The 13,462-nt window shown below is 40.9% G+C and overlaps 1 protein-coding gene across 3 annotated transcripts in view; it reads right to left on the bottom strand.

The window, feature by feature from the left end:
• The window catches only part of RANBP17 (RAN binding protein 17), a 159,938-nt gene extending 148,939 nt beyond the window's left edge, over positions 1 to 10,999 (bottom strand). For 2 of the 3 annotated variants that reach the window (XM_054217200.1, XM_054217201.1), the window contains exons 1-6: positions 10,923 to 10,999; positions 6,921 to 7,067; positions 5,775 to 5,865; positions 4,400 to 4,566; positions 897 to 962; positions 260 to 364 (exon numbers count right to left, since the gene is read on the bottom strand). In XM_054217200.1, the coding sequence (XP_054073175.1) occupies positions 260 to 364; positions 897 to 962; positions 4,400 to 4,566; positions 5,775 to 5,865; positions 6,921 to 7,067; positions 10,923 to 10,940 (594 nt within the window). In that variant the 5' untranslated portion in view covers positions 10,941 to 10,999. Of the gene's footprint in view, positions 1 to 259; positions 365 to 896; positions 963 to 4,224; positions 4,567 to 5,774; positions 5,866 to 6,920; positions 7,068 to 10,922 lie in introns of those variants that run through there. The other variant, XM_054217202.1, reaches the window with a different exon arrangement.
• Between the last annotated feature and the right edge of the window lie 2,463 nt (positions 11,000 to 13,462).

Genomic DNA, 13,462 nt, shown 5'->3' with positions numbered 1-13,462 from the left:
AATTTAGTCAGGTCATCCTTTAAGGCAAGATATAAAGAGAGAAAGATGGCACAGAGACAAAGATTGAGAGAGCGAGCAAGAGAGAAATGGAGGAAGGAATACTGGAATTTTTGTCTTTGAACATTTTTGGTCACTTGAGCTTAACTGGGTGTCACGTAATCCATTTAAACACAGAATTCATCAACCCAGAACATATTAAGGACTCAAACTGGGACAATCATGATGTTAACAGTTTAGGTTCAATTATAAAGAGCCTCACCTCCTTTAAAAGAGAGCACGCAAGCATCAGTATGTCCTTTAGAAAGGTGTCACGGAACGAGGTAGCTATTTTACGGTGTTTTGCTGAAGGTCTTGAATAATCAACCTAAGAAAAGTTAGGACAGAGTAAACAACGCTCCCTTCTTTGCTAAAACTAGATGATAGGTATATCTGGCAGATTAATTATTTGACACTAGAAATGAAAATTATGGTCCAGCACTAAATATAGATCTTGACAGCTTCCTGAAGCGCCTCCTTTTTTTCCTTCAAGGTTGTCTCTCTTTCGGGATGGAAAGGTTGGAGGCACTTCCTCATGTTAAGATGTACACAAAAGTAAATCATTAGCAGAAATACAATTGAAAAAGTTGATCATTCACTTTGCTTTACTAGTTCTAGTGACCGCAATGGGAGAAAATTTACCCATAGCAGATATGGTGTGTCTGGTACAGGTAGAGTCCCTGCACTAAGAATTTCTTGTCTCTCTATATATTGGTGGGGAGAGGAAGGTGTGTTAATTCCTTCACGGCCAATAAATGTTTTTCCAACCATTTTTACAAAGGGCAGAAACATTCAACACACTGCTTGATCGGCAACACATACACCCCTCGCAGAAGGAAAGAAAAACCAAACGCGCTTACTAGATTCATTTCCTGAGTCAGTTCTGAGAGAATCATTACTCCTATTGTACAATGGTCCACAGTGCCCTACAGAAAAAAACAGATATGATTGCTCAAACATCGCACCTTGTATTTAATATTTTCCAACACTTCTAGAACCAAGAGGAATTCTTAGGCTGAGATATCCAAAGCTGTTTAGAAGGCTTTCGTGCCAATTTCTATCAATAGTAATAGAACTAGACCTTCAAACTCCCTAATTAGCTCTGAAAAAAAACCCCTCATCGATTAGCTCTGAAAAAAACCCCTCATCGTAAATCCTAAGAATTGTTTGATAATAAAAACCCGTCTCAAAATAAAAGTCTACGTAACTGCAATCTAGAAATTCACTATTACACATTTCTCAAAGGTCTGTTCAGTATTTTAGAACTGGTAAGGCAAGCTGCATGAAATTCAGATCATTAAAAAAAAAAGCAAGCCATGGATGGATGACAGGGCACACAGGAAAAAAAAAAGTTTTGGAATGCTCTCTACCAAAAGAAACGAGTTCTCTTCACTCCACAGTAGTATACAATGCACTGGTTTGAACTGAATAATATATTCCATCTCTGACAACTTGTATCTAAAAAGCGAAGCAGTAGGCGTCAAATATTCACACCTGAGGGTATGATCTCATCATCAGTATTTAAGTTCCTTGGAACGTTTCAAAATTCAGATACAGCGCAGAATTTTGCATTTAATTAATAAAATTTAGCTGTCTTCACTGAGCTATTACAAAGCATTTATAGAAAAATTAAATCTGCTTTTTTAAACCCAACTAAAATCAACTGCAATTAGGCCTTGCCATTGAGTTGGGGGAAGATCTCTACTCCTACTTTCACAGCTGCAGTTTGCAACCCTAGCTCTCCTGGCATCCAAAAAGTAATGCCATCCTGGCCAAAAATGTTCCTGATATTTGTCACAACCACACTCATTGTTTTCGCAACTCTGAAGATCATCCAAAGCTCAACTAATGAAGAATCTGCCTGCTTACCAAAGGGCCTGAATTTTCACTGTCATCTATTTTGTGTTATCACTTACACCAAAGCAAATCAAAAGTGAAAATTTCGGAGAACTCTCCAGCAAAATTTATATTGTTACCCTATCTGCATTCAGTAAGATTAAACATCTCATACTGTAATTGGAACAGAACTTTCTTCTGTGTTTCACATTCTTAAAATAGTCTATATGAATGTTCCTTAGATCACACAGACCTACAAAAATGGAAAATGCAAACTCCCCTTTCCCACAGGTGTAAAAAGCTGCACGGTGAATTATGGAGCTGGGAACAGAACTGCAGACCTAGCCACTCACCCCTTACGTATTAAATCACACTCACATTCACTCTGGATGAGCTTCAACCTGGAATGCTAAAGCATAAGTATCTGAAACTACCGTATGTTAATTATTACCATATTAGTATTGCTTAGGGATTATTTTTTCAATATTTATATAAAATTTAATTCACAAGTAGATCTATGGCTTAATTTTCTTTTCTACAGGAATTCTTAATTTAACTAAAGAAATCTCTTAAGAAGCTAAATTTTGTATTTAAATCCCTACTTTTAATGAACTACACACTGAAGAGTCACACTGCAATCATTTTAATAATAAATGCAAAATCCAATTACAGTACATTCATAAAAATAACTGCAAGATGGTGGAGAAGTATACTTGAGCTTGTTTTTAATAAACAGGATATTGCAGCTTATCTTTTATTAGACATTCCCAATGTAAATAAAAAAGTACATTAACTTGAACAGTATTATAAACAAAGTAAGACTGAAAAACAAATGAGAAACTCAGTGGCAAGAAACATAATAAACAGTAACTTCCTATTTTCTTGTGCTGAGTTGCCAGGATCATAACACATACACACAAAATGGCTCATTTTGGAAGTAAATCTCCAAATAGCTTAAGTTTTCTGATTATTTTTTCTCTAAATAAGTACTAGGCTTTACATTCACACAGACACTCAGAAAGATTAATATGAAATAAGTTTTTAAGCAGCTTAGCTATCTCCCATAAAACTTTTTAAGAACCTTTTTATACATGTTAAATGTATAAAATAACCAAGCCTGGCTAATAACCCATGACATCCAATTACACTCTCCAAACTTATTTCACAGAAGATGCTGGATGTCCTCTATCTTTAGCTACTGTGTCTGACAGTACTGACTCTACATTTGACATGTAAATTTGCATGGTGAACAGTCCATAGTGAATGGCTGCACTCTGACATTAGGAGGAATTATTTCCAATTTTCAAATACTATGTGCCAGGATCACCTCCCTATCTTGTAACTCCCCTCCTCTGGAACAGTAACTGTGGCAGTGGGGGAACAGGAAATTATATGGAAGGAAGTGTAAAACAAGAACATTCCTGCTTCATCCAATTACTGGAGAGGAAAGGCGAGCGATCTTTCCTCCCAAACTTCCTCCTATCCCTACCTGGAATGCATATTTTTTATGATTTCTTAGATTTAAATACATATGCAAAAATAGATAAAGTTATAAAAACACTCTATATTTATTATCTATCTCCCTATATTTTACGTCGTAATCCTAGGAGCGACAGAACGCCTTTTCTTTTTTTCTGTCAGGTCTCTTTACATGTATGGAGAAAGAACATACGTATATGCAGGTATCTAAGCACCTATGCACACAAATATGAATCATCAATTTCTCACAAAGTGAAAAAGGAATGGGGCAACCAAGAACCACAACCATGTAACAAATACATACAGTATCTTGCAATTTTGGATACCATAGTTCCATCTTTACACAAGCTTTCCTCAGAAACTTCAGAAACAGGGCTATCTAGAGAATTCTGCTAAGATTTAAAGTGCAGGTGAAGTCCCACTGCTTATACAAAAAAATCAACAAGGTAAGACCATAACAGTGAACACTCCAACAAATAGTTTATAAAGCTACCTTTTTGATCAATCCTCCGTGACAGGCACTTGAAAAAAAGATAATTTGAACTAGTTCCAGAACTGAACAGTTCAGTACAATTCTAGCTGTCATTATTAGAAGAATCACAATCAGATTAATGCTTTAAAACATTTGACTTTCCTACTCTTCAGATGGTGCAGTCCCAGTGTTTCTAACCAGGTAACTGGAGCTAACGCTATCAGAAACGTACCTCCGCATCCATTGAAAAAAGGATTAAGGCATTAAATAGAATGGCTTGACAACAGGGGCTCACTTTTTACAGACAAATTATGAAAAAGTGCTTTGGAAAAAGAAAACCAACATAAAAACCAACACGACAGCATAAGAATACTGTGAGGTATCAAAACGCACATACTCACACAGGTATCAAACCTGCCCTGGTTCTTCACTGTAGGGCGATCTTCTGTTTTAAGCAATGCTCTTCAAACTTTTTCCACCCAAGTGTACAACAACTAAGTGACGTAACATGCCAATCGCTAAAAATGAAGTGGTCCAAACAGCAAAAAACGGCAGAAGTGAACAATTGTTTCCTACCTGCAAAAATTTTTTTACATCAGCAATAATGTCTCTGAAGATGAGCTGATCTTTTAGTACCTCAAACCATCCTAATTTTGTAATTTTTGCAATGACTTGAACGAGAGCTTGGATGACAAAAGGAGCCAGTTTGGGTTGAGATGCTACATAGTTCAGAATGTAATTTCCTGTAAAGAAGCATTTTAACATCAGCAACACATCTTCCATAAAGAAAATTAATTAAATGGTTTAATAAAAACTTAAGGCATGGATTTTAAAATAAAACTGTATTCTTATGGTTAGTACAATAACTCTGAGTTACATTAAATCATTAAATACAGCTAAATATTTAGTAACACAAAGCACATGACATATACGATCAGTATTCTGGGACACATATGACAATAGTTTGTGAATTCAGAGAAGAGGTAAAACAGTAATTTTTCATTCTGGTCCTATATATTGGGCACTGACTATTTCACTAGGTAACAGCAGCTCTCACAGACAATTCAAAATACACAAAAGTTTTTTCAGATGATGTTCCCTATTGAATGCTCTCAATTCAATTTGGAACATCCCTTTGGGTAATGCCCATTGCAGCTGCAGAAATTCCCCTCTAACCATAAGGAAATCAATCTGCTCCAAAAGCTGTTGAAATGTATAAAATGAAAATTGATGAAAGCTAATTTTTACCTAAAAGAACACTGAAATCTTTGATAAGAAGCATCGGATTCTCAGCCATGCATTTCAGAGTACTACTACCCATAGAACTGATAAAACAGTGCAGATTTTCTAAAAATCCAAATCGAATCATACATTCCTCGTGCAAAGCCTTTCACTATTAAAGACCTAACGTATATTGCTTATCTCTTTTAGGATATAGCAATGACTTGAACGTAGATGCTAAGAAGAAAGGAAAATTCTGTAGGATCTTAATCCTGCAAGTAAGAACCTGACCTGGAGTGACTTTTACAAACGTTAAGAGCTGATCATAAGCAATGCTACATGTAAGTGACTGGTGGGCCTACTAGGAATACCTGCATCTTTTATCCTTTACAAGTGTGAACTAAATCTCTTTAGCATCTTGTGAGATAAATAGTCTATCTTGAAAAATTAGTATTTTTTAAAAATATTAAGTAATCTGAGCTAACATATTTATTTGTTTTAATTTTGAAACTAGGAAATGTTATTTTTGAGCTAATTGCAGAGAAATAACGAAAGATCTCACAAGCACCTTTACATTCACTGTCTGACAATGACTACCATATGAATAACACGCTTGGTAAATGGGGAGAAATAGAGAAAAACACTAACTATCCACTGGATTGTTACTGTGCTAACATGAAGTTTTAGATCCAACTAATATAATGACATTTTAACCACGAACGCTACTTACGAATGTCAATCCTTTGTTCAACAGGTAATGGAGATGCCCTGCTTATAAGCTTAGACAGGCATGTTGCTGCTAGAAGCTGAGCATAGGACGTCTACAAAAACACATCAAAAGATATTATTCAAAAATAGGCTAATTAAAGGCAGTGACAATAAGTCAAAACCTGATAAATAATCAATAAACCAGATTGGTTATTAGGTTCTGGTTATGTTTGTTAAGTGTACCAAAAATTTATTTGAGGATGTATTTCAGAAATATCTTTGTTTCATTAAAAACAAACATAAATTACAAAACGCTAATAAAATACTGGAGACCAAAAAATATCATCCCTTTGGATGGAAACCATTCACCTAAAAGTAATTCACTATTCAGTGGAGTTCTTTAGTTTTGAAACCTGTTTTTAAAATCACTAAAAAGTTTAGAACTATGAGATGATTACCATGGGTCCAGCCCTGGATAAAAGATATTTTTAAATGTGTTTCCTCTTTTTCTTTCTCTCTGTTTTTGAATTATTTGAAAAACACAGCAAGAATTATACCGGATTCAGCTTGGACTATTAAATCCAGATCAACTCCCCTATCACTTTATCTGGAGTTAACCATGAAATTAAACACACAAAACTAAACTGAGTAATGCTAAGGTTTAAACTAACAGACAACAGATAAGCAGTTTAAAGGATTATTTTTTTTTTTTAAATAGTTTTTTTTCCCCATTGTAGCTCATAGCTGGAAATAAGAACAAGGTGATGTTCAAACACTGGGTTATACCACACTGTGTTCAGACACTGCTCTACAGAGGACACAATCCCCGATTACAACCCTTCTGAAAGTAGTACAATTGAAAGCTAAGATGCTTCCCCTTTTTGTCCGTGACATCTCTAATGTAAGGTATCATCACTTCTACAAAGAACACCTCCAAATGAAAAAGATTCTAGAATCATTTATGAAACAGAGTATGTACAAAAAAATCATAGAATACCAGGTTGGAAGGGACCTCAAGGATCATCTGATCCAACCTTTTTTGGAAAAAAAAGGGAAAAGCATTTTGCTTTTATTGTACTGACATGGTAATGGCCCAAAGCTGAGAAACCTATGTGAGGTTCCATCAGCGTGATTATATTTATGGGTAACACTTCTTTCAGATACTTACCGTTCCTTGTTCTAATAGAAGCTGGCATTGACTAAGACATTCTGGGCTATCAATAAGCTCCAAGAGCACCTTCTCAGCTTGCATTCGCTGGGCTAGATCAGTTCCTTCATATAGGTGGTTACATAGTACTTCCAGTTCTGCCAGACTCTGTCAGGAAAGAACACAATTGAAACATCCATGAAGGCTTTTCAACCACGTAAGATTTCTTTAAGCGTTTATAAACCTAGATACTATACCAGTAACATGAACTGTTACCTATCCTAAGCTTTCCAGATGATTCACATTTAAATAGGAGGCCTTCTGTGACAAAAAGCCAAAAATAACTCTGAAAATTAAGTTGGCATTTCTTATTCTCTCAGCTACTGAAGCATTTTCAGTATGGTTCAATCCATCTGGTTTTCTGAGTCTTCAGATGCAAAGTCCACAGCTTTTCCAAAGAGAAATGAAAAGATGGAGAACAGTGAACAGTTTGAGCTATGCTACTTGGAAAACTTGCAGCAAATTTCATTTTAAAAGCTGCAATTACTCGTCAAATTCCTACACCTGGAAAAAAATAGCATCATCTGTATCTGTTGATGCAAATACCAGTGAAAGATGGGACAATTCAGAAGCTATAGTAGCAAAAAAAGAGCTAAAATTCCTCTCCACCTAGAAGTTGAAAAAAAGGTCTCTGGTAAGAAGGTGTGGGGGGGGAACATCTCTCTCCTCTGTGAGGGATATGATTTATTTCTACTAGTCACTGTCTCACAGGAGATAAACCCTTTTTAAGCATGTTTCGCAATCATCACACAAACAGAAGTTTCAGCATCCATCCCAAAGCCTACGTAACTCTCGTCAATAACTGGTCACATCATTAGAAGGTACCCAGTAAATATTTCATGACTTGAGTTTGGCTTAGAAAGAAGACGCAAAGAGAAACCTGCAGAATTTGACCAGTCTCATTTAAAAGTTTGAGTCAAAATCCTGCTCAGCAGCCCTTCCAAACAGATGTTTTGTACTTGAAATAAAAGATTTGGTTCAGCACAATCTAGCATCACTTATGCTGTAGCTCAAATGCCTTTCAAAAATCCAAGACAGTAACAGTGTCTTTGACAACCAAAGTACATGCGATTTTGTCAATCAAAGCATGTAATTTCTGAGACGCATTTCTTATCTTAAAAAAATAAATCATGGTCTTTTTCCCGTATTTTTCCTTCTTCTTGTTGTGCAGATGGAGTTCTTGGGTTTGTTCAGCTTTTTCAGAATTTCAGTAATAATGACACTTCAGGAGTTCCTGATTTGCAGTCAAAAAGTAGCCATGACTTGTTGCTTTGAAGAAATTGTAAGAAATAGCACATTTGACTTCTGGAATGAACACATCTAATACCTCAAATAGAGCTCAACAGAGACATCCTTTGTTTCCCTTCCATGTTCAAAGGAGTGGAGAAAAAATAAGGAACAGGTAACAATCCCAGTAACACAATTTTAAATGAAGCCCGATCCACGCCAAGTGAAAATTAAGACTCATAAAATTCAAGCATACACATTAGAGAACATATAATACAACACAAACCCCACATAATTGGGGTAAAACATGGGAGTAAGGACATCTAGCAAAGATAGTCTTCAGACATAAATTACAATGCATCTTTCCATAATGGAACAATTCCAATACAATCTGAGAAGCACGAACCAAATTATCATGCCATAACCAGCAAAAATTAAAGACCCTTCTATATTTGACCTGAAGTTTGACTTCCAAGTCGGGCCAACCTCAGCAACAAGTCTGAGAAAGTCCAGAATAAAACTGGGATATCAGCCCAATCACCAAGGCCTAAATCATCTGTATACTAACTAGCATTAAAATATCAAACCATTTATAAGCTGGCTAAGCAATAATTTATATACAAAGAATTGATAGCGGATTTCAAAAACAAATAAACTTTAATGCATGGTATCAATATGTTAAGGTTACACCAAAATTTAGAAATTTAGGCTAAGGATTAGAGTTAACTTCTTGTTGACAAGTTAAAACTGTGAAGCATTTTATCTGATGGACGAGGGAATCCCACCACAGATTTTTAAAGCAAGCCCGAACAACAACTAGATAATGATCTTCAAAGAAGAGCTGGTTTATCGTCTATTGAGACGGATGGCCTTCAGCACTTTGAAATGCTTTATCTGGACATTTGGTCTCAAGAGAACGTTATGACACGTTTCTTATTGGTAGGCTTGAGGTACGGCCAGAGATGTCTCAGAATTCTCAGACTGCCAAGGAACTTGTTAGATGTTCTCTGGGTTATATTTTATGTGTAGTACACCAAGAAAACGTGCCGTGATTCAGATAGCGAAACCAAAAAATACAACCTGAAATCAGCAAATACAACCATCTTGTATATGACGGCAACTCAGATGAGCAATAGAGATATTATTCAACTTGATTAAGAAAAAAATATTTGGAGAAACCAATGAGAAGTCAAACACTAGCTCTCTATATTAGATGTATATTTTCTTCGAGAAAACAGAAGACTGTCACAATCCCTTTTTATTGTGACACAAAACATGTGAAACTGATGCCTTCAGAGACCTCCTTTACTCAAGTTCTTATCAATAGCTGAAAGGTGATTCCTAAGAAAACAACAATACTGTCGACGAAGAGGATGTAGCAGTGAGCCGCTGGCTGCTTTAGCAAGTCAGGAGTAGAAACAGACCTGGATAAAAAGTGGCATTTTTGATCACAAAGTGCAACTTTTCCCAAGAAGCAGATTCACATCCTAATGAAAAAGCTTAGATACTGCGATTATTTTTTTTTTTCAGCTTGTCACACTTTCATAATGTTCAAGAATAAGCTAAATAAAGCTCTGCAGACACTTCTGGTCCCACCTCCCCAGCTCTCAAGAGTCCCTGGCAGCTCTCCTACTAGCCCATGAAAGAGCCAAGGTCCAGAAATGCCGGGGGCCCAGCTCGGCAGCAACCCACCAGGCAAGCGGCCAAGGAGCCAAGCGAACTGGCAGGAAACCAGGTAAGTTCACGCTTAAAGTTTTGCTGACACTGACAAATTCCCACAGACATTCTGATTTTAATCAGCCTTTTCTGACTGAAAACATGCTATGAAGAGGGTTCCACCACCTCAACGTGAGAGCAACAGGACAGGCATAACCGTTGAAACGCTACCATATGAGGTGACAACAAAAGGTATTTTAGTGGTCCTTTTACATAGCGCACCTGGTGCCCAAGTATTTAAATAAAGGCCTTAAACAGCCACTGTGGAAGCTGCTGCCACCACTCCAGTGGAACCCCAAGGGACTCCAGGTGAATACCTGACACCTCAGGATGCTGTGTCTTCCGGGGCCGCTTTCCCGCCCCCGCTTTCCACCTCCATTTTCTGAGGCACCGTTTCGGTGGACAATGCCCCCCTCGGACAACTCCCGGTGAGGGGCTGCCTCTGGCCCTCAGGGCTGGGGCCGAGCTGTGGGCCCACCAACGCCTTCGGGAAGAGGTGGCCACAGGCGAGCAGGTGCGGCTAGCTCCCACAGGCCTGGAGTAGCCACGAACCCAGCATCCCAAGCGAACAGACACCAACGCGATGGGAAGTGTGGAAAAGCCATGCACGGCCGGCCAGCCCCGCAGCTGCCGGCGCCACACGCCCCCCACGCTGTGACATCGCGGCTCCAACTCCCACGGCGAGGCCAGCACCACCCGCGTACCCCCCGCAACCCGACATCCCCCCCCGCCTCACCACAGCCCACCCGAGACCGCCACCGCGGTCCACAGCACTCCGACGGAGCCCGCTCGCCTCAACACCGCCCGCTCCCGGCCACCCCCGCCCAGGGCGAAGCTCCGCACGCCGCGGTCCCCTGCCCCGTTCGGCCGCCGCGGCCGCAGCCGCCCCGCAGCACGCCCAGGGCTCCCCCGCGCCCCTCAGGACCTCCCTATCCTCTGCCGTGGTTCTGCCCCAACAGCCCGGCCGAGCCCCAAGGTACCCCGCCGCTCCACCCGCCGCGCCGCCGCCGCTGCACTGACCTGGAGGCGCCGCGCCATCTTCCCGAGCGGCGGCGGGAGCGGGCCGCGGGGAGGGGCGGCGTGCCCGGCCGGGGCTGGGGGCCGGCCGGCTGCCGGGGGCGGCCGTTGGGGCGGTGCGGGGCCGCCTCCCGCGGGCGGAGCGCGGCAGCGGCCCCGCCTGGGCCTGGGCGAAGGGGCGCCGGGCGCGGGCGGCGCCATCTTGTCCCTGCAGCCCCCATTGGGCGCCGTGGTGTGCGGCGAGCGGCTGTCGGCGGGATTTCCTTCCCCTCCTGCTGCCCGCAGCCAAGCAGAGGCATCTCTCCTGACTGAAAAGGGCATGTTTTTAACTAGTTACCGCATTTAGGTGCTGATGAAAATTGATATTTTGCTTTGCACAATGCAGATTAAGATACACCTTTCCAAAGAATTTACTCTCCGATTGTGACAGCACCAGCGAAGGGAAAGCTTTCCTCAGTGAACGTGGGAGCTTCAGGTCAACACAGTCCATGAGAGATTGTAAGAATATTCCCAATTTATAGCCAGCAATTCACGAGTTGCATGGATGTGATTCAATGTAGTGTTAATTTCCTACATTTATAGCTCAGTAAACATGGGCCAAGCCAGCACAATGCCTCCCTATCTGTGCTTCTTCAAAGACGCAAACTAAAGCCTGGGGTGCTGAGGTGGATTTTGAACCAGGGCAGCATCTTGGATGTTGATTCCAGTTTGGGAAGTGCTGGAAGGTTGCTGAGAGTGGAAAAATCCTTGAACTCCGCTTCAATCCAGGAGGCCAAGGAGCTGACGCTGAGGTGGTGGCAGCTGCGCCTGAAGGGACGGGTGCCTCAGTTACTCCAGATAAGGGGGAAAATCCCCCTCTACAGGTGCCTAGAAAGGAGAGCAGAAACTAAATTGAGAGAATAGAGTTGTCTCAGTCTGCAGTTGGATGAGATGAATCCCATCTTTGCTAAGCGCTGGTTCAGGTAACGTGTGGGGTCTGTGACATCAAAATTAACATAGATATTTCACTTCTTAAGTTCAAGCACTGCAAAGAGAGAATCTTATCCAATACATCCTTTTTCTAGAGTTAAAGGAATAAGTCAGTGTTAGTGAAGAAACACACCATGTAAGTGGGAGACAGAAAAAAGTCAGTATTGAGATCATCCACGTTAAGGACATAAAGTGACTTGAACAATGTCTACGAGTATCTGCATGTGAAAAAATGTCTTTTAATGCAGCTAGATTCTTAACATCAAAGAAAAAGGTGTAATTGATTCTAACCACTATGAAGTGAAGCTGGACAACTTTGGAACAGAACTAAGCAGTGCTGGCAACTCTCTGCCGGAATAACTGGCACCAAAGGATGGGGTATTCCCTGTCCCTAGAGCATGTGGTCGCTTTCCTAAAAGGTGATGCTGTAGGTACGTGAGCTGCTGCCTTGGGCAGAAATTGGTGAGGTTGTCTGGCGTGGGTTGCAGAGCCCGTCACAGACTGCGTGCACCTGCAACATTGCATCATACGCAATCAGAGAGCAACCAGTTTTTGTCACTAATGAAGAAACCTAAAAAAGGCCAAAGCAAGAGGAGCATGTCTGTATTCCTTGTCCTGCTAAAGGTGAGCGGTGGTATTGTACGGCATAGGGCCACACAGTGCCCAGGGTAAAACTCAGCAATGCGTATTAGTTTAGGCTTCACGAGACACTTTTGGGGTCAGTGGCATGGGGAGGAAGGAGGATTCAAGATCAAGAAACGAAGTGTGATGGAGGAGAGGCAGCGAGGCCTGCTGCTATAGCCAGCTGAAAGCATTTATGAATATTGCACCCAAAAAGCTTGAAATTTTTGTTGGGCACGCTGTTGTTTGGTGTTTTAACACAGTAGGAAGGATTTTTGCCTCGACTTCCCCTGCTTTGAACTCCATGGTAGTCCATGTCATTTTTTTTCCGGTTAACAGATGATACAGGGCCTGAGCAGTTTGTGTACAATTATTTGTGTTTCCCCACCGCTCCATTGCCCACATTGCAGAAATTCCTATGTGAAGTGTGGTAGCCCCAAAGAAAATGTGAAATGAGGACTAGGGAATGAAATGGTGACTTGGGGGTAAGAAAAGTCATCCATAAATTATAGTGTGGAAACTTTGTGAGACTTTCTGATGCAATACAATTATAAACGGTCGGAAGAGCCAGAAGCAGCTTGCCAATGCAGGTCAAAAAGGTAAGAGGAAGTTCTTGCGTATCCTTCAAAGACCTTGACCCTCTGAGCTGAGTTTCAGCTCTAGCAATGACTCCGTGTCCTGCTGCAGGTGATGGGCTGTTGCCTAGGCTGTGCCACTAAGCTATGCAAAGGCATGCATAAATGAGGTTAATAAGTTAAATAGTTCAAGAGCTGAGCGTAATCTATGGACAGCATAGGTAGCTAAGCGTACGGGAGTGTGTTTTCTCTTAGCCAGAAACACCCTCTCCCCTCCGACCTGGGTCTCCTTTCTGTGTCGGCAGATAAGCACGGACAGAAGTGAGAACACAGAGCTTGTACCACGCGGGAGGCAGGGAGCACAGGCTCTGCTGTGTG

The sequence above is a fragment of the Rissa tridactyla genome, chromosome 11, assembly GCF_028500815.1.
Source record: "Rissa tridactyla isolate bRisTri1 chromosome 11, bRisTri1.patW.cur.20221130, whole genome shotgun sequence".
Taxonomy (NCBI): domain Eukaryota; kingdom Metazoa; phylum Chordata; class Aves; order Charadriiformes; family Laridae; genus Rissa; species Rissa tridactyla.
Note: the sequence above shows the minus strand (reverse complement) of the source record. Positions and strands in the feature narration are given on the sequence as shown.